The 20,948-nt window shown below is 37.6% G+C and overlaps 1 protein-coding gene across 1 annotated transcript in view; it reads left to right on the plus strand.

Moving 5' to 3' along the window:
* The window catches only part of LOC306857224 (paralemmin-1-like), a 35,246-nt gene that overhangs the window by 10,505 nt on the left and 3,793 nt on the right, over positions 1-20,948 (plus strand). The window contains exons 2-6 of the mRNA XM_079397054.1: positions 6,115-6,160; positions 7,688-7,768; positions 13,704-13,831; positions 14,744-14,852; positions 16,345-16,378. Coding sequence (XP_079253180.1) covers positions 6,115-6,160; positions 7,688-7,768; positions 13,704-13,831; positions 14,744-14,852; positions 16,345-16,378 — 398 coding nt within the window. The remainder of the gene's footprint in view (positions 1-6,114; positions 6,161-7,687; positions 7,769-13,703; positions 13,832-14,743; positions 14,853-16,344; positions 16,379-20,948) is intronic.

The raw sequence follows: 20,948 nt of genomic DNA on the forward strand, positions 1-20,948 counted from the left end.
TACTCATGTTGGGGGAAGGGAATGTCAAGTCAAGTCACCTTTATTTATATAGCGCTTTTAACAATACAGATTGTGTCAAAGCAATTAACAGTATCAAATTGGAGGATAGACTGTCAGTAATGTATAATAATAAGATTAAACACTCAATTTTCAGTTAAAGGCATTTCATTATTGAATTCAGAGATGTCATTGTCTACCACAGTTTATTTTAAATAGTATCTGTGAAATCAAATTGACGATAATCGTTAGAAATTAAGTGTCCCCAACTGAGCAAGTCAGAGGCGACAGCGGCAAGGAACCAAAACTCCCTCTGTGACAGAATGAAGAAAAAAAAACCTTGGGAGAAACTAGGCTCAGTCGGGGGGCCAGTTCTCCTCTGGTCAGGATATTATTGTTTATTTATTGTTTTGATTTAAAATTTAAATGTATAAATGTATTATATTTCTATTTTTATATTGTTGCAATTTCTAACAATAATAGGATTATGTAGTTAGGTATTTTATTAGTTATTTTTAGTTATTTTCTTTTATTTTTATTGTATTTTTAGTCGAGGTCTTCACTGGGGTTATGTCCCCGGGGCTCATCCAGGTGTCCAGCCTCCGCCGACGATCAGGGCCGCAGACTTCATTCCCGGCGCCGATCCACCATCTGATCCGGACACGGACTGAGAAACAAAATAAGAAAGAAACAATAAAATATTAGCGTAGATGCCATTCTTCCTACGATGTAACGAGTACATTGTGTGTTATGAGGAGTGTTCCCGCTTCCGGTTGATCTAATTAATGCAGCCTAACAATCCTTTAACGGATTTGAATAATAGAAGTGTAGTAGTGTGTTATGTGTAAGCCAGGTTAAAGAAATGTGTCTTTAATCTAGATTTAAACAGAGTGTGTCTGCCTCCCGAACAGTGTTAGGTAGATTGTTCCAGAGTTTGGGCGCTAAATAGGAAAAGGATCTGCCGCCCGCAGTCGATTTTGATATTCTAGGTATTATCAAACGGCCAGAGTTTTGAGAATGCAGCGGATGTGGAGGACTATAATGTGATAAGAGCTCGCTCAAGTACTGAGGAGCTAAGCCATTCATGGCTTTACAAGTAATTAACAAGATTTTAAAATCTATACGATGTTTGATAGGGAGCCAGTGCAGTGTTGACAGAACCGGGCTAATATGGTCATACTTCCTGGTTCTAGTAAGAACTCTAGCTGCTGCATTTTGGACCAACTGTAGTTTGTTGATCAAGCATGCAGAACAACCACCCAGTAAACCACCCAGTTCATAAACGAATGAATTAGCATTTCTGCATTTGTAGTACTAAGCCTTGAGGTACTCCATACTGCACTTGTGATTGATATGATACCTCTTCATTCACTGCTACGAACTGATGACGGTCAGATAAGTACGATTTGAACCATGCAAAGGCACTTCCACTAATGTCTACATCGATGACATCCTCATCTACTCTCGAAGCTAGGCCGAACATCGCCATCACGTTGCAGAGGTCCTACAACGCCTGAGAGGGTTCCAGCTGTTCCTCAAAGCCGAGAAGTGTTCATTCTATCAATTCTCAGTGCAGTTCCTGGGATATAACATTGATAGTGGTGGCATCCGAATGGACGAGGGGAAGGTGGAGACCATCAAGACCTGGCCCGTTCCTTCCAGCATTAAGGAACTCCAACGGTTCTTAGGTTTCTCCAACTTCTACAGAAGGTTCATCCAGAATTACAGTGTCATTACCAGTCCCCTCACCAACCTCTTACGCAACAAGCCCAAGTCTCTGTCCTGGACACCTGTCGCCACTGAAGTCTTTGAGAGATGGAAGGAAGTCTTTACCCACGCTCCAATCCTCATTCATCCTGATCCTAAGAAACCCTTCATCGTAGAAGTGGACGCCTCTACCACGGGGGTTGGAGCCATATTATCTCAGCAGCAGGGGACTCCAGCTAAACTCCATCCATGTGCCTTCTTTTCCAGGAAACTCAGACCGGCGGAAAGGAATTACGACATCGGCAACAGGGAACTTCTGGCCATCAAGTTAGCCCTCGAGGAGTGGAGGCATTGGTTGGAGGGTGCTCAACATCCCTTCACAGTCCTCACAGATCATAAGAACCAGCAGTATTTATGTGATGCCAAAAGACTCAACCCACGCCAAGCCCGCTGGGCTCTCTTCTTTACCTGGTTCAATTTCTCAATCTCCAATCGCCCAGGGCCCAAGAATGTAAAGGCAGATGCCTTTTCTCGCCTTCATGCTCCAGAAGAAAATGAGGAAAAGCCAGAACCCATAATCTCAGAAAAGATCATCGTCAGCCCTATCCAGTGGAACTCCGACCCCGGTACCTCCTCCAATGCTTTCGCCGGGCTGCCCACCAGGTGTACTGTATGTCTCCCGAACACAGCGCACTCCTCTCATTCACTCCGTTCACACATCACTGGGCACTGGCCACCCCGGGGCCAACAGCACCCTCTCGCTGCTGAAAGACCGCTACTGGTGGCCCAACATGGCCAGGGATGTGAGAAGGTTCGTCCAGGGCTGTGCAGACTGCGCCATTTCCAAGAGCCCACACCATTTACCAGCAGGCAAACTCCTTCCGCTGCCCGTTCCCAACCATCCATGGTCACACCTGGGAGTTGAATTCATCACAGACCTACCGGCTTCAGATGGTAACACTTGCATACTAGCAATTGTGGACCGATTCTCTAAGTCTTGTTGACTCCTTCCCCTCAGGGGTCTGCCCACGGCCATGGAGACGGCTGAGTTACTATTCAACTTTGTCTTCAGATACTACGGCATTCCGGAGGACATTGTATCGGATCGGGGCCCACAATTCGTCTCCAGAGTATGGAGAGAACTCTTCAAGCTCCTGGGTGTGACCGTAAGTTTGTCTTCTGGTTACCCTCCCCAGACTAACGGGCAGACGGAGAGGAAAATCCAGGAAATCGGACACTTCCTACGAACCTTCTGCCACGGCCACCAGGACTCTTGGAACCAGTTTATTGACTGGGCCGAGTACGCTCAAAATTTCCTGCATCAATCTGCCACTGAACTCACTCCCTTCCAGTGCGTACTCGGCTACCAGCCACCCCTGTTTCCCTGGTCTGGGGAACCGTCGGAAGTACCAGCGGTTGACTACTGCTTCCGAGAGAGCGAGTGGGTCTGGGACGATGCTCACCATCAGCTCCAATGTGCAGTTCGCAGGCGCAAGATGACAGCAGACCTTCGAAGGTCCGAAGCTCCACAGTACCAACCTGGACAGAAGGTCTGGCTGTCAACAAGGGACATCCGGATGCGTCTGCCCTGCAAAAAGCTCAGTCCCATATACATTGGCTCCTTCACCATCTTGAGACCGATCAACCCAGTCACCTTCCAACTGCAACTACCTCCACAGTACAGAATCAATTCAACTTTTCACGTGTCAATCCTGAAACCTTACCACTCTCCTGTCTCTTCCTCCACAGAGCCTGGTCCGTGTGAAGAACCCCCTCTCCCGCTGATACTGGAGAACGGCGCCATCTACGAGGTGAAGAAGATCCTGGACTCCCGGCGCCGTGGTGGTCAGCTGGAATACCTTGTTGACTGAGAGGGCTATGGCCCGGAGGAGAGGTCATGGTTTTCTCAGAAACGACGTCTTAGACCCAACACTGCTTGACGAATTCCACTCCACCTATCCAGATCGACCAGTTCCCAGAGGAAGAGGTAGACCACCACCACGTCGGCATCCTCGGCCCTCTGGAGTGGGCTGTGGAGAGGGGGGTAATTTCACAGATCGGCCAGGCTCCCAGACCAGCCAATCACAACGCACACCATCACCTGAATTCTAATGGAACACACCTGCACGTCATTTGAGCCTCATCACCCAGCACTATAAAGCCACACACCTCACTGCAGTCAATGTCCGGTCTCGTTCTTACAAAGTGGACTCCTAAAGCTATCTCAGCAACGTACTAGTGACTTACTTGTTTGTCTACTTACCTCCTGTGTTCTCTCCAGTGTCGTGTCCCTCTGTCTCCTGGATCCAGATTCTTCCAGCGATCTCCTGTCAGCCCATCGAAGACTCACAGTGAGGTGTGTGGTTCTCCCAGAGTCCACGAGTTCCTGTCAAGATAATTCAGTCCTGTTATCGACTCATCTCTCCAACAAACAGATATCTGCACGTATAACTTACCATCTCATCATCTGCTGTTACTCTGCTGTCAATAAATCCCACCTTTTTGAACTAATCCTTCATGTGAAGTCTGCTTTCCTGACATCTCCCTTTACCTTCTGGACATGGCTCATTTTTATAGCAGTAATCTTGGGGGGTAGACTCATTTAAAGTAATGTATTCATCTGGTTTTAGCCATGTTTCTGTCAAACAGAGCAAATCTAGGTTATGATCATTGATCAAATCATTTACAAAAAGTGCTTTTGTAGAAAGGGACCTGATATTCAGTAAGCCAAGTTTTATCAATTGTTTCTCTGTATTGTAAACATTTTTTATTTGTTGAACATCAATTAAATTGTTGCTCTTAATTTGGTTTGGACGTTTTCTGTATTTTCTAGTTCGGGGAACAGACACAGTCTCTATAGTCTGATATCTAGGTGAAGGAGTCTCTATGTGCTGAGAACTAACTGACTTCTGTGACGTGAGGCGGCTAGTAGACAGTCGGTTTAGCCAATCTGTCTGCTTCCTGACCTGGGCTCCAGTTAGTCAAGTACGAACTCTAAGACTATGTGCCATATTTCTAGAGAGAAGAGCGGCACCACCCCAAGGAGGGATGAACACCATCTCTTTTCAACAGGTCAGGTCTGCCCCAAAAACTCGTCCAATTGTCTATAAAGTCTATGTTCTTCTGCGGGCACCACTTAGACATGCAGCCATTGAGTGACAACAGTCTGCTATGTATCTCATCACCCCGATACATTCAATGTAAGTGCGGTGGGTCGGAGAACAGCCTTCACATTCTTCTTTTCTCTGACGGCATCTCACCTCAGCTTTCAAATGCTCCTTATAGGGGCCGCCGCTACAGCTGTGTCCTTCAGCAGACGGGGATGTCAGCAGGGGTCCGCTTTACTGTCTGTAAGATCTTTTGGGCTGGGCCCTTTGCAAATGAACAAGGAAAAGTCTGTGTGTGTGTGTGTGTGTGGACAAGAAATGAGGGAATGTGTTGAATGAGGATGTTCCTGATCAGAAAGCAGACTTCATTTGTCATTAGGGAGAACTTCACGCTGGCGTTTGCGTCTCCTGCATGAGCCACAGAGGATGTGGTCAACGTTAACACGGTTCTTCAGCCATTTTTTGCTCTTCTTGGAATCAGTTGCACAAACCTTACGAGGAATTTTTGCAGTTTCACTCCAAAGCTGAATATTTTCTTCTCTTGCTCAATCAAACTCAGCATGAATCAAATCTCAGACTCATTTCTCAAACTTTTCCCTTCTTGCTTTGTGCTTTTGCTCTGTGCTTTTGCTAGATCTATCTATCTATCTATCTATCTATCTATCTATCTATCTATCTATCTATCTATCTATCTATCTATCTATCTATCTATCTATCTATCATCTATCTATCTGGATTATAAAAAATGTAAGCTTAAATAATACTACTAAAATAACTAAATTAAAACTAAAACAAATAAATAATTAATAAAAACGACAAAAACACATCAAAATTACTAGCACACCAAAAACAGAAAATATTATGATAAAATCTGATTCAAGACTACAGGAGTATATCAGAGAATCTAAAATAACATACACACAAAAAAAATCATATTTAAAATGTAATGTTCAGTCATAAGTAAATAATGTGATGTTAATGTGATTTATGGTGTTTATTTTTTTAAATAATCACAACGATAATCTTCTATCATGATTCTTAATTAACACTTAAAAGTCAGGGCTCTGAGAAAATTTCCCACTGGTAGTTGCAACAGTGTGGTGGTGTGTTGTGCGTTTATGATCATCTTGTATATCCGATGCACTGATGTGAAGCCAGCAAATATGTCATTTTACACCCAGTCCTCTAACTTCACCGATAATAGCTAAAAGAGTCCAGATGTCAGAATAGGAAGCGAATCTGTCCTGTGTTTGTGACTATTGTTCTATCTACCAACCTAATACATATATTCTCTCTCTTTCAGGATGTCAGAATCAGTCTCACCACAGGAGCGGCTCCAGGCTATTGCAGTAAGTCAGATTCTCACACCACATGTTCCCCTGGCGGTCCTAATAAACCCACCTCCTGAACCCATTTCACAAATCAGAAACTGGGTCGGAGATTTTTACATTTGAGGCTCATCGTGAAAACGGCTGATTCGTCTGCCCATGTCTGAAAGTAATGGACTGGTACTATTTTATTTCATTTAAGCATTGATTCAAGTGCGCTCACACACACACACACACACACACACACACATATATATATATATAAAATGTATATAATATTACTTGGATGGAAACTGTAGTTGGTAACGTAATCTAGGTTACTCATTTTAGGTAATGTAATCTGATTACTTTTATATCTAACTTGTTTTAAATTTATACTATTAAATGTACCATATTGATATAAAAAGCAAAGAGAAAGTAAATATTTTGTTATATCAACATCAAAAAGCACAATTATCAAATTTATCAGAGCCTGTGTAATTTTTATGGACTCATAGACAAAAACAATAAACTATTAAAACTATTAAAACAATAAAATTAGTGCTGTCAAACGATTAATCGCGATTAATCACATCCAAAATAAAGGTTTTTGTGTACATAATATATGTGTGTGTACTGTGTATATTTATTTTGTATATATAAATACACACACATGCATGTATACATTTATGAAAAATATGTTACGCATATATTAAATATATTTATATATGATATAATTTATATGTATATGAATAAATACATGTAAATATTTTCAAAATATATGCTGTATGTGTGTGTCTTTATATATACATAATAACTATATACAGTACACACACATATATTATGTAAACAACTTTTTTTATTTTGGATGCGATTAATCGCGATCAATCTTTTGACAGCGCTAAATAAAATACACAAAAATGTAATAATCAACTGGGATTTTTTTGAAAATTACAATTGCAATTTAGAAAGGAATATGAAATCTCATTCATTCATTCATTCATTTATTCATAAGATGTAAAAATAAATTTAAAATGTTATTTTGTTTGTTTTTAATATTTTTATTAATTTATTTTAAAATCTGATGAAATGCTGTCATCTGTCCTCAAAAATGCTGTATGTAATAGTTCTTACTAAGATTAGTAAGAACTATTACTAAGGTCAGTTTGTTAATCTATGCACCTTTTTTAGTCCTCACACAGACATCACATGCATACTTCACACACACAGAATCACACATGCCCTCCCTGCTGGCTGGGATCTCGGCCTCACTGATTGATGAACACATTGTTCTCAGCTAATTTTCTCTCACATATGAAGCTTGTTAACACTCATTATCACACATGCTTTGGTCTGAGAGCAGTGGCGTAGGTCTCAACAAAATATGTTACCCCGCAGAAAACCTTTTTTTAGCCAACTTTCAGCTCTAAAAGAACTGTTTTCACAGAGTGGATGTTGAAGAACAGGACAAATTGTGTGTGGTACAGAAAAGAAATATGGTTGTTTGTGTTTGCATGCGTTTAGCACACTAGAACTCAGTGTTAATCTTAATAATATTTTTATTGACAGGAAAAGAGGAAAAGACAGACAGAAATTGAGAACAAGAAAAGACAACTAGAGGATGACCGACGGCAGCTTCAGCACCTCAAGGTAAAAAATAAATAAATAATAATAATAATAATTTTGAAATGACTGCAGTTTATATTCTCTGTAAAACTAACAAAGGCCTAATACAGTATGCATGATGAGGTGACAGTTTACATTTACATTATGACGAATACAGACACTGATGGATTTAATATTTCTAAACTGTTACAGTCACTCGATGTCCAAAGCCCATTTATTTCCACGACATAAAAAAATGTTGGTATAAAGTCATAAAAAGTCTTAATTGTGACATTAAACATTTGAATTAATGAAATAATAATTTTGACGTTAAATTTGAAATGATGACATACTAAGTCATAATTATGAGATTATTATTTTTTTCAACTACTTGCACACTAAATCTTTACTTGTCACACAATTTATGAAACCTGACACTCAAACGCCAGAACCACACACCAAATCTGCAAAACCATACACTAATTCTCGGCCTTTGACTCAGTTTTCAATTTCATAAAACACTTTTTGTAAAACACAACACACAATTTTCTATGTAACACACAAAAATCTTACAGGAATTAATATTATGGCAAAGGTGTTTGCAAAATTTTGCGTTTGAGATGTGTTTGTGATATTTTGAATGCAATGCTACATTTTGCAAGAGATGCGAGGCATTTTGAATTTTGTGTGTGCAATTTTTGGATTTGTGTGCAAAGTAAAAACAAAAAAAAAAGTTTTGAAAATGTGTGTTAGCAGTTGAAAAAGACCTGCAAAAAGTCATAATTCTGACATTAAAAATCTGAAATTAATAATTATGAGATAAAAAGATCAAAATTATGAGATTAAAAAATCTGAAATGATAGTTATGACATAAAAACAATCATTATTATGACATTAAACATGACATGAGAGATAAAGTCATAATTATGAGATGCTGAGTTATAATTATGACAAAGATGAAGTTATGACTACTTAAAATTATAAAATAAAAAGTCAAAATGTGACTTTTTATGAAAATAATGTTTTTATTTCATAATTTTGACTTTTGTCAACTTTTTGTCAACTTAATATAATCTAATTGTGGCTTTTTATCTCGTAATTATGAGTCAGTGGCATAATTGTGCCTGTCATAAGTATGACTTTTCATGTCAATTTAAACTTTTATCACACAATTATGAGTTTTATGTCATAATTTAGTTAGTGTCTCATAATTTTTACCTTTTATCATTATTATTTGTCGTAATTATGATTGAACAAAGCATGTTGTTTTTTCTTATGTGGCTGAAATGTATTTTATTTCACTAGTCCCTATTATTTATGAATTACGCCAGGGGTCCTCAACCTTTTTCAGGGTAAGGACCCCTTAGATCCCAGAGGGATGTAGCAGATCCCTGTTGTAACTGAGTGTTGTATTTTAAGCTAAGTATCAGTGTTGACCAGACCACACTGATTTGGTGCAGTCTGGGCCAAGAACACCCTGTCAGACACAGGAAGGAGAATCTGCCATGGGGGGTGATGAGACATCCTGTTTGTGTGAAGAAGGAAATGCTTCACTCTGCTAAATATATGGCATATTGTCTCTGTGGCCCTCAGGTCAGGTGTACATGATTGCGAACCTGTTGGAGGTTTTTTTCCTATTTCTGTTTATGCTGTAGCTTAGAATAGACATTTGAATGTGTCTGCATATGTATTATTGAAAAATAATATATATTATTGAAAAAATGTAACTTTTTTTATATTGCCTTGGTGACTAACTAAAATAAATTAAGTTGAAGTACTAAAATTATTAACACAAACACATAAATAAAGCAACATCGCAATATATTGTTAAAAATCTAATAAAAATGACTAACAAAATTACTAAAATTAAAAACTAAATTGAAAAAGAATACATAAATTAAATAATATATAACAGTATAGAAATAATACTAATAAAATAAAACTCCCCATTTTCATTAAGTAACCTGAAAGTGATATCAATCATAGTTTTTCAAATTTATTTCTTAAATCATTGTTTCATAAAGGTTATTTTATGTAAATTGTGTAAAAAATTAAGTCATATTTTTAGTTCCTAGATGATAATTAAACGCCACTCACTGAATTAAACAAGGACTGCAAAACAATTAATCGCATTCAAAATAAAAGTTTATGTGTGTGTACTGTGTATATATTAAGGAAATATAATATAATATAAATGTATATATTAATATAAATGTATATATTAAGGAAAATATGTTAGATTTATATAATATAATATAAATGAAATACAAGTATAAATATATATACAAACAAATATTTTTTATAACCTGTGTCTAAATTAAACACAGCGATGCCATATGACAACAATACTTTTGTTTGAAATGTTTTATTGTTGCATAATTTTTAACACACTACCATGGCCTAGGCTACATTTATTATAGGAATTTTACTGTGAAATCTTACGTTGAGATTTAGTACTCATGTGGTACTCACTGACCCCTTGTCCAAATACCCACACTTGCGGTCTTTGCACTTGACCACTTGACTGCTTATATGATGTATTTCCTGTTTGTGCCAAGTGTTCAAGAGAGGCTGAAGACCACAAGTGTGTGTAGACCTTTTCATTACCTGAAGGTAATGTAATAATGCAAGTAATTGCATAGCTTTATTTTTCTTTTAAATACTTTGCATTTTCAAATCAACTTCTATATGTCTGTTCAGTAGTCTCGATAACATGACAGAATTTAATTTGTGGTGCTTCTAATTAAGTGATGAAAAGCAGTTGCAAATGTTGTACAAAATAAATACCACTACTCAGCTTTGCACCAGTAAAACGTGCAACGCTTTCTTTTTCTACCTAATTATATGTAATAATATCTAATTATCATATTAATATTTAACATCGGAAAGTTTTCCGTGACCTCTCACGAGATCTCGGCAAAAAGTCAAAAAGATTTATTTCCAGAACATGATGCATGATGGGATGCACTGAGCCTGGAATAGCGCTCCAGTGTGGATTTAGTGTGAGTTAAGGGCACTGGTGTTTGTAAGACCTGGGACAGTCTTGCGCACTTACTTCCTGTCGCGTACACGCGCACTCAAGTGGCCGAGAATGCAAGCGTGGGTATTCGGACAAGGCAACAGATTCAAATCTGGAATTTATGACCCAGTACCAAAATGTATCTTGTGTCTATCTGAGAAACATTAATGGAAAACTGATGCTTTTTCAATGCGTTCATCTGCTACAATAATGTAATGTCTTTGCATTGGCTGCAGATACGAATATATAATTAATTGTGATTTATTATATATAAACGTTTTGTAATTCACTTGATAAACATTTCAATCATTATTGTCAGTGCTGCTTTGTGGAAGTTGGCTGTGTTTTTTCTGTGTGTGTTTTTGAGGCTTCGCAACTTTCGATCAGCTGTGGCTGAGAGACTTTGCTGCGCTGGCCAGAGATAAGATCCAAAAACTCTCTTCATTAGCAGTTTCTATGGAGCTCCAATTCAGAGTCAGCAAAATGCAGAGGGAGAGAAAGAGAGAGAGATGAATGGCCAGTGAATAGTGGGCCGTGGGTCACTGAAGTATGGAGGGGCCTCTGAGAGTCCCGAAAACATGCTATCTAATATATGAGCTGGCTTTTGTCGATCTAAGAGAAGGTTCATAGTGTTCTGCCCGAATATAGAACAATTCCATCCACTTGAGCTCCGAAGCTGTGCTGTGTCCAGCCTCTGGCCAAGTCGTGCTGAAGCCTGCGTGTCTGTATAAAGTATACTAGCTATCATACTCATTCTTTGTCATTATTTTGGCTCCAAAGCTTCCCTTGTTTTGATTGGCTCATCTGTAACTCCAGACTGATTAAAGGATATCTGATATCCTGGGGTGATCAGTACAGGATGTTAATGATGCACACTGGATAGGTGTGGTTTGATTAGTGGGATGGGTTAACACAGGTCACATGATACAGGATCGAGAGCGGTGAACTCTTACAGGCAGACAAAAGTCTTTGTTTTAAGCTGTTGCGCAAAAAGCTGGATCCATTTTACTTTGGAAAACAATGGCTCAGCCACTGGAAGCACATGGGAGCATGTGTGCTTTGTTCTGTACTTATGATTGCATCGTGTCAGTAAAGACACACTTCTGTGTGTGTGTGTGTGTGTGTGGTCAGTATACGCTCTCCTACAGTAGGTATCTAGGGAGTGGGAGGTGGCAGCTCACGCAAAAATGATTATGGAGATGAAAGAAAACACAGAAACGTGTTTGTGTGTGTGTGTGTGTGTGTGTGCATATAATGTACACAAAAACTTTTTTTTTTTTTTATAAATTGCTTTTTTTAAAAACAATAGAATGCATGAATGAATGAATCAACATTTTATTAATGGAAAAGATAAATATGACAATTTAAACAATATATTATATATCATATACAAAAGTCCTCATTGTTGAGTCCTGAAAGTAGCCTAGAGAAAACAGCTTGCATTCATGAACTGGTATGCATGAATCAAAATATATAATGTTATATTAGCACATAAAGAATGTTATTTGACTTGTCAGAAAGGAACAAGACGGCCATCTTCAGAGGTTTGATCAGTAACAGCTGGGAGAGGCAGGAATGTCCGAGGCTTGCAGTGCATTGTGCAGTAAATGCCAAGAGCCTTTAGGAGCTGGACAAATCATACAACTCATATACATAATGCTCAGTCTTTAAGTGTGCGCAGAATAACTTCTCTATGGACAATATGTGTGTGTTTTTTTTTTTTTGGCTGCCTCTCATATATCCATATATTGTGATAAAATAATCAACATGAAGTGCTGCAGAATACTAAAATCAGCAAAAAGCTCAGTTGAAGTGTTCTTGGATTAGTTTTGTATGAGTTACTGTAAAAGGTTTGTACAGCAGCATTATTGCCCCGCCCAGAATATATTCATCCATCCCGAAGTTTTAGAGCGGACTTTTAATGGCTGCTGGTAATGGGCTGGTACAGGGTAGCCTATGCATATATGCACACATCTTATGTGTTTTGTGAATGGCAAACAAATTGCCATGTAGTTTAATGCTACCAACAAGGAAACATCAAGCTCTTAGAGTTAGAGGAAGAGGGTAAGATCAGTTTCAGAGAGTAAATCAGAGCAGTGCCTGGTTGGGTGCCAAGGCAGTTTAGTGCCAGCTCGACACTTAGATTTTAGTGCCAATTAGCTGAATAATTCAGGCTCTGAGAGCAAGAGCTGTGCACTATTTGGTTAGTAAAGATCTCTTCTCTCATAGGAGATCTCCAAAGGCTGGCAATAACAGAATTGAAACACTTTTGGGACGTGCGTCACTGGGATCATTGTTCAACTGATGCACAAATCACTTTTATATTCAGTTTTTTTTTTCTTTGGCATATACATTTTTATTTAAATCTAAATGAGTCAAGACTTGTGTACAGGACATTGAGAGAAGCAATGATTCTCCATTTTTACAACCTGAGGCTGTTTTCAGTCCATCGCATCGCATCGCACATTGCATTAATTACACTACCGGTCAAAAACTTGGATGAATTCAGGCTTTTTAATGTTTTTGAAAGATATCTTATGCTCACCAAGGCTACATTTGTGTCTTAAGTTGCTGAAGTATATTTGTAGCAATAGCCAAAAATACAATGCATGGATCAAAGTGATACATTTTTCTTTTATGCCAAAAATCATTAGGATATTAAATAAAGATCATGTTCCATGAGGATATTTTGTAAATTTCCTACTGTAAATATATCAAAACTTAATTTTTGAGTAGTAATATGCATGGCTAAGAACTTCATTTGGACAACTTTAAAGGCAATTTTCTCAGTATTTAGATTTTTTGCTTCTTTTAATAGAAATAAAAAATAATTTTGTTTAGCTGGAAAGTTTAGTTTAGCTAAAATTCTAAACTGTTAGTGTCTGCTCTGCGCCATACACAAGCTACTCTGCATATATTAGAGTGTATTCTTGCTTACATAAATTTTGCAATTTTTTGCAGTCAAAGGCACTGAGGGAAAGATGGCTGCTTGACGGTGCGCCCACTGCGGGACAGGAGGAAGACGAGACCACAAAACAGTTGCGGGAAGATGAGGCCAAAACCAGAGGTCTTGAGGAGACCATTCTCAGGTAAACCAGCCACACCAGTGTGATGAAGAGCTGTATTCACATATTTTATAAAAGGAGGCAGTTTTTATGAAGGGAGTAGAAAACAGAAGTATTCTGTTTTTCAGTCCAGCTGTGGTTAGATTGCAAGTCCCTAATGTGGGATCCATCAGCCTGGACTGTGTAATATGGATCTAGTGGCCAAGATCTTTCTCATCTGATTTGTCTCAGTTTATTCCTAATGGTGAAAAAGTGCCATGGGTCTTTCTGCTGGCAGAGCGGTCAGTATGGGTCTCCATTGCCTGATTAAATCTCTGCTCTGGCACAGGACTGGTATGCCAACCGATGAGTCATGCCAGTGAACAGCCAACGCCAATAAGGCCTGGTGTGGAAAAAACACTCAGAAAGGGGTCGTGAAAAATATAAAAATATGTGAAAACAGATTTTAATTGGTGCAGATCATTATATATATATGTGTGTTTTTTAGGGGAGTCTCTTCTGCTCATCAAGAGTGTATTTATTCGATCAAAATACAGAAAAAACAGTAGGCCTAATATTGTTCTATCTTATTTATCTTATTTCTGTTTTAATATACTTAAAAATATAATTTATTTCTGCGATGCAGCGCTGAATTTCCAGCATCATTACTCCAGTCTTCAGTGTCACATGATCCTTCAGAAATCATACTAATATGCTGATTTATTATGAGTGTTGAAACCGTTGTGCTGCTTCATATTATTTTTTGGAACATGTGCACACACACACACTCACACTCACAGTCTTTAGTGTCACATGGTTCTTCAAAGGTCATAATAATATGACCTAATAACATAATAATAACTGAAACAACTGCTTTTTTCCCTTAAGATAAACCCATCCAGATGTAAAAATGTAGTATAGGTAACTGAATGTCCATCTTCTTTTCTTCGAGCACAGAATGGAGAGAGAGCTGGAGGAGCTAGAGACAGGTGTGTCTGCAACATCCACCAAAGAGAACCTGTCAGACGCAATACAGGAAGTCGATACCAAGACAGTCGAAAAAATGGTGCGTTTGACCGGCAGCTATTTCTAGTCCATAAACTTCTCACCAGGGTGGGCAGCAGGGGATCCAGCGGCTTCTATTCAAAGCTTTAGTGCATGACACACAATGGGGTACCATCTCATGTCTGGCTACACAAAGGCCATCTTGATTAAGGGAAGCGATGGATCTCACTGCTTACAGTGCAGGAATCAGTCTCACTCAAGCAGTGAGTACTAAACATGCAGGGCTGACAGACTTTTGCCCTCACTGCTGCTGCATTCAGAGCGGCTTCCATAGCAGCGGCGGCGATGCTGCCACAACTCAAATTATTTTCTCTGATTAGCCTTTTCTTTGGTGCTCAGTATCCTCTAAAGTACATCATACGTCACTGTCCAGTGCCTGCTGAGCTCTAGCACTTACCGTTTATGTGTTTTGTCATCAGGACTGTTGTTTATTTGAATAGATTTCCACAGAAGAGTCTTGAACTGTGGGTAGATGTTTTACACATAAAATTCCTTATAACACTCTTTTTTAATGCATTAAATTGATCAATAGTAACTTTTATAATGTTACAAAAAAAAACAATTTTTTAAATAAATGCTGTTTTTTACATTTTAAAATTTTTTGAAACTACGTGACTGACTCATGGCTTTTTAAGGCTAATTTCATAGCTAGCATTTTATGTATGTATGTAAAAAAGGAACAAAAGCTGTCATTGGGATGGTACCCTTTACCTCAAAATTAAGTGAAAATGTTCTTTTGGTGCAAAAATCGCACACTTAATAAACTAACCCCCGAGAAACATAATATACAAATCTGAAACTGCATTTCTCATCTCATCTGATATAGTACTCTTGATGTAAACAGAAAAGATGATAACAAACTAAAATATGGCAGATGACAGTATTTGTATAATTCATATTTGTGACCCTGGACAACAAAACCAGTCATAAGATCATATCATAACATAACACATAACAACATAACATAACATAACATAACATAACATAACATAACATAACATAACATAACATAACATAACATAACATAACATAACATAACATAACATCATCTGAAAGCTGAATAAATAAGCTTTTCATTGAGGTATGGTTTGTTATGAAAGGACAATATTTGGCCGAGATACAACTATTTGAAAATCTGGAATCTGAGGATGCAAAAAAAATCTAAATACTGAGAAAATCGACTTTAAAGTTGTCCAAATGAAGTTCTTAGCAATGCATATTACTGATCAAAAATTAAGTTTTGATATATTTACAGTAGGAAATTTACAAAATATCTTCATGGAACATTGACTTAATGTCCTAATGATTTTTGGCATGAAAGAAAAATCAATAATTTTGAGCCGCCATACAGTGCATTTTTGGCTATTGCTACAAATATACCCCAGCGACTTAAGGTCCAGGGTCACATTTAATACAAACATGTATAATTTGGATCAGTCAGATAAGATTTGAACATCTCTTTCTCTTTCTCTGTCTCGGTCTTATTTTTGCAGATTGTGATGGACTCTGTGACAGACTCTGTAACAGGTAACGTCATTATCTCTGACGCCAGCAACACCTCTTAAAATAGCCTTTTCATGAGCAACATTTGATCAGAATTTTAAGTTAAATTTAGCAATTTAAAAGTTACACAGCCAAAAGATCAGTTTCTGCAGTTATCCATGACATATTGACTGCGGTTAAGGTCTTGTGTCTACTGTAGTACTTCCTCCTTCCCATCATCCCTCTCTCTCTCCTATTCTACACTCTTGCTTCTTATACCTTTTTATCATTCTCTGTCCTTCTGTGTCCTCGTTCATGACCCTATTAGAGGTCAAAGTTCACGTCAGCCCTCGTCTGGAGAAATCCGGAGGTGTCTCTGACATGATGAGAGCAGGTGAGTGTTGATCCAACCGTAGCTCAAGCAGAGATCACACACTCTTCCTGCTGTTTTACCCTTTACCTCTTTGATTCTGAGATAAAGATGGAAAAAGAAACACTTAAACTGCTTTGTCCTTTCTTATTATTGATATCGTGTTCAGAACTTTTTGGGTGAATCCAGTTTTTCTGAGCGAAATACAGAAAAGCAGAAAGTTGATTTTTTAGAACTTCTGAAAAAACTTAAAGGGATAGTTCACTTAATACTTTTAAAAATCTTTTTAAAAGTATTAAGATTTAAATTCTGCTCTTTAGTAGGGGTGGGCGATTTTGGACTATCGTCTCTATCGCAGTTACAAGTTCACGTGATGTTGCTGTGCTACGTGGTCACAAAAACCTATCTTTTGTTTAAAAACAAGTGATTTTAAGCCATCGAAATGCAATCAGCAGTGAAAGAGAACCTGTTTTGCTAAATGTGTGCGCTGTAAGAGAGGCGTGCGCACGTGAAGATGGTACTCGTAGAGTGTTATATTTGCCGCTTGACACACTTTTATGTGTCAAAATGCGCATCTTTGCAAGTATCTTTGTAAACACAGCAGGTCTTAAGCGAAAGCAAACAGCTGAGAAAGAAAAGACGTGTAACAGTATATTGGATCTGGGCAGCTCTTAAAGTGACAGCAGCCTAATAAACCTGCTGTCTGTCATTCATGTTAAACATACAACAAAAGAGAGAAAATCTCTCACTGCTCTTGACTAAATCACTTTTGTGACTTTAATAAGAGGATCTATCTATATATTTAATTTACACAGTGAAGAATATGCAGTGTTTTATAAATTTGATTATACAATGTATGTAGCATTTCTTATTTGTTTGTTCTACTGTAGTTTTTGTCCTGTTAGTTTCTTATTCGTATTTAATCGCGGACTGTTTACTTGTCTTCAGTGAGCTTGAGTTGTTTTTTTATTTATTTAGGCTAGTATTAGTTATTTTTTTTACGCTGGTGACAAGAATTATGATATTTCTATAGTATTAAACATTTTGATATCATAAAGACCTTATTTAAAGCAAAAACAACTATATTGTGATATGTATTGTTACCGTGAAATAAAATGACATATATTGTGAAGATTTTGGTCATATCGCCCACCCCTATGTAGTCAGATAAATGTAAAGTGTATTTATTGATAGTTGTTCCCGGGTGAGTGTCTGTTTGGTGTGTGCTCTTTCTGGTTGCTTAGGATGGTATGTTTGTCCCTGCTGTGTTCTGGACTGAAATATATGACTAGATCGCAAAACCAGAAAATTTTGTAAATAAACACTTGTGGGTCCTATTTATTGTCCTATATCAGTGTTTTAAACCTACTAATCCTGTACTGGTTTCATCTAATCTTGTCTTCTAATTCTTTGTTCTTTCAGCTGATGTGCCTTTGCATGTGTGTGTGTGTGTGTGTGTGTGTATGTGTGTGTGTGTCTTCGTGTGTCTGGCATACACACTACATCGTCTCTCACTCACATATAAAGTTGAAAAGCAGAAAAACATCTGTTAAATAAAAACAGCTATTTTTAGATGTACTACTAAAGGATCAGGTTACCATGGCACCATTGCCTCAGAAACCATATCACAGCTTTGATTCACTTTTTCTGTGATAGAATTAACACAAAACATTCACACCTGTTTTTTATTTTATTTTACACACACACACACACACACGCACACACACACACACATATAAGCATGATATTATGCTTTTTTGAATATATAAGGAATTACCAAGTTCTATTTTTTTATTTTTAGGTTCTTGTTTTATCTAAAGTTACAATTATTTATAATCTCTAATTAATATAATTTGTCATACATTACATTAGAACAGAAAAATACACCATGTAGTTTCGATCAGTCATACTATCTGTCTTTCCACACCTCACTTTGCATTATTATTGTCATAGAGCTCACCAGACTGTCTCTTAAAATCACACTTCACTGGCTTTTTGAATATAGAAAGCAACTGGCCCAAACAGTCTGTGTATGTGTGTGTTCAGTGACTTTATGTGAGTGTGACCGTGCATCATTGCAGGATGGTAATGTGTTCTTTCGTTGGCACTGCAGCGATGTACTCCGTAGAGATCACAGTTGAGAAGGACCTGGTGACTGGCGAGACCAAAGTCCTGTCCACTAACACACTGCTCCCTAAAGACCTCTTTCAGCAGGGCGTCAAGGTCTATGAGGATGAACAGAAAGGTGGCTGGCGATAGAGCAGGCGCACGTGGCTTTGCTAGATATGCCTGCTTTTTTACGAGAAGTGTGCATTTTTACATAAAACACATTAATGAGGGAAAATGTTCAGAACATCAGCTGTAGTTCTCGTATTTGACCAAACTTTGTTTTAGCTTAATTGAGAACAGTTAACCCAAAAAATTTCACCATTCATGTTTTTCCAAACCCATATGATTTTCTTCCGTAGCTCTCATGTTTTATTCTCACTTTCACATATTTTAGTGTACTGTCGCTGTGGGTCATGTGACATGCGGAAACCAAACCTGGCATGATGCATCTTCAAGTGGTATATTTAAATTTACAAGAAGAGTCAGCGAAGGGCAAGTATCATAGTAGTGAATGACAAAATGTACAATATAGGCTTATTGAAAATAACATGCCTCTACCTTTCCAGTTAAAATGAACACTAATTAGTGTTGCAAAAATGTCAATAAACTATTAAAGGAACTATTTCCTTTTTTTGGAAATAGGCTCATTTTCCAACTCCCCAAGAGTTGAGTTTTACCGTTTTCGAATCCATTCAGCTGATCTTAGCATAGATCATTGAATCTGATTAGACCATTAGCATCTCGCTCAAAAATAACCAAAGAGTTTCGATATTTTTCCTAATATCGAAAATGAAAAGTTGCGATTTTCTAGGCTGATATGGCTAGGAACTATATTCTCATTCCTGCGTAATAATCAAGGAACTTTGCTGCCGTACCATGGGTGCAGCTGGCTCAATGATATTACGCAGCTCCTGAAAGCGGTAAAACGGTAGGGGAGTTGGAAAATGAGTCTATTTCCAAAAAAAGTGGAGTGTTCCTTTAAGTTGTTCAAATGTTTTTAAATTCAGTTGAATAGACATGCTTCTTGATTATTAAAATGTAATTAAACCATCAAAATGTAATACATTTGGGAAAAATAAAATTCCATTGGGCCGTAAAAAATATTATTTTTGTTAAACTTGTAATAAAATTGTTGTTAAATTGTATACGTTTCATCCTTTTTGACTACTAAAAGTTTATTTTAACAATATAATGGAATGCAAAAACTAATTAAAATGTTAAAAAGCAGAATTTGGGAAAAATAAACATATTTTTGGGCAAAAATAAAACAGATTTCATAGGGCCCTATATGTTGTGATGTCAAATCTCTTTTACCAAAGTGCATTATTTGTGAACTAAAACATTTGCATCACATAATCAGCTACATTAGTGTATGGCTTTTCTAACGTATTAAACTTTCTTAGTAATTTATTTGGTACAGCATTGCAGTTACGATGTTGAGCACTCACGATAAAAGGGCTCGCAGAAACAAGTTAAAATGGCATGGATGCATCAGTAAATGCATTTTTATTTCATGTTTGCTTATTATCACTTAGGTTTAGTCTAGATGGTATGTTATTTTTAAGATTAAGCTGATGCAATAGAGCATTAAACTTTAAGCGCCACTCATCAGACACAATACGTGTCGAACAACAACCAACGTAATAAACCATTGGCAGATTCACATTAATCTTTTTCGCATAAATCTGAACACTTTTAGTGCTAATCACTGGACATTTCATCTGGAAAGTATTGCAGTACTTTCTTTTTGCAGTATGTTTTGTTCTTTTTGAAGCTTGATGGCCAATGTATTTTTATTTTTTGTATGGACATTTATCTAAACATCTCTTTCAGGCTGGGTCAGATGGGTTTGCAACGACATGAGGATGAGTTACTGTATCAAGATCAGAGTCTTATATTTGTCAGTTTTACTTAATGTGCCATCAAACGTTAGTCACTTCTCGTAAAGGAAGAGGTTAATTGAGCATGGCTTTAGATGCAGGGTAACTACAAACCCCTGATTTTTATTGACTTTTATCAATATTTTCTGTCAGAGAATGAGAGACCATGTTGTGCATTAAACTCTCAGTTGGTCACCCTGCAACTTGACTGCTAGTTTTGGGCATTTTGCTGCCAAGCTTAGCCACAAGCCCCCAG

The sequence above is a fragment of the Barbus barbus genome (assembly GCF_936440315.1).
Source record: "Barbus barbus genome assembly, chromosome: 37".
In the NCBI taxonomy this organism is placed as follows: domain Eukaryota; kingdom Metazoa; phylum Chordata; class Actinopteri; order Cypriniformes; family Cyprinidae; genus Barbus; species Barbus barbus.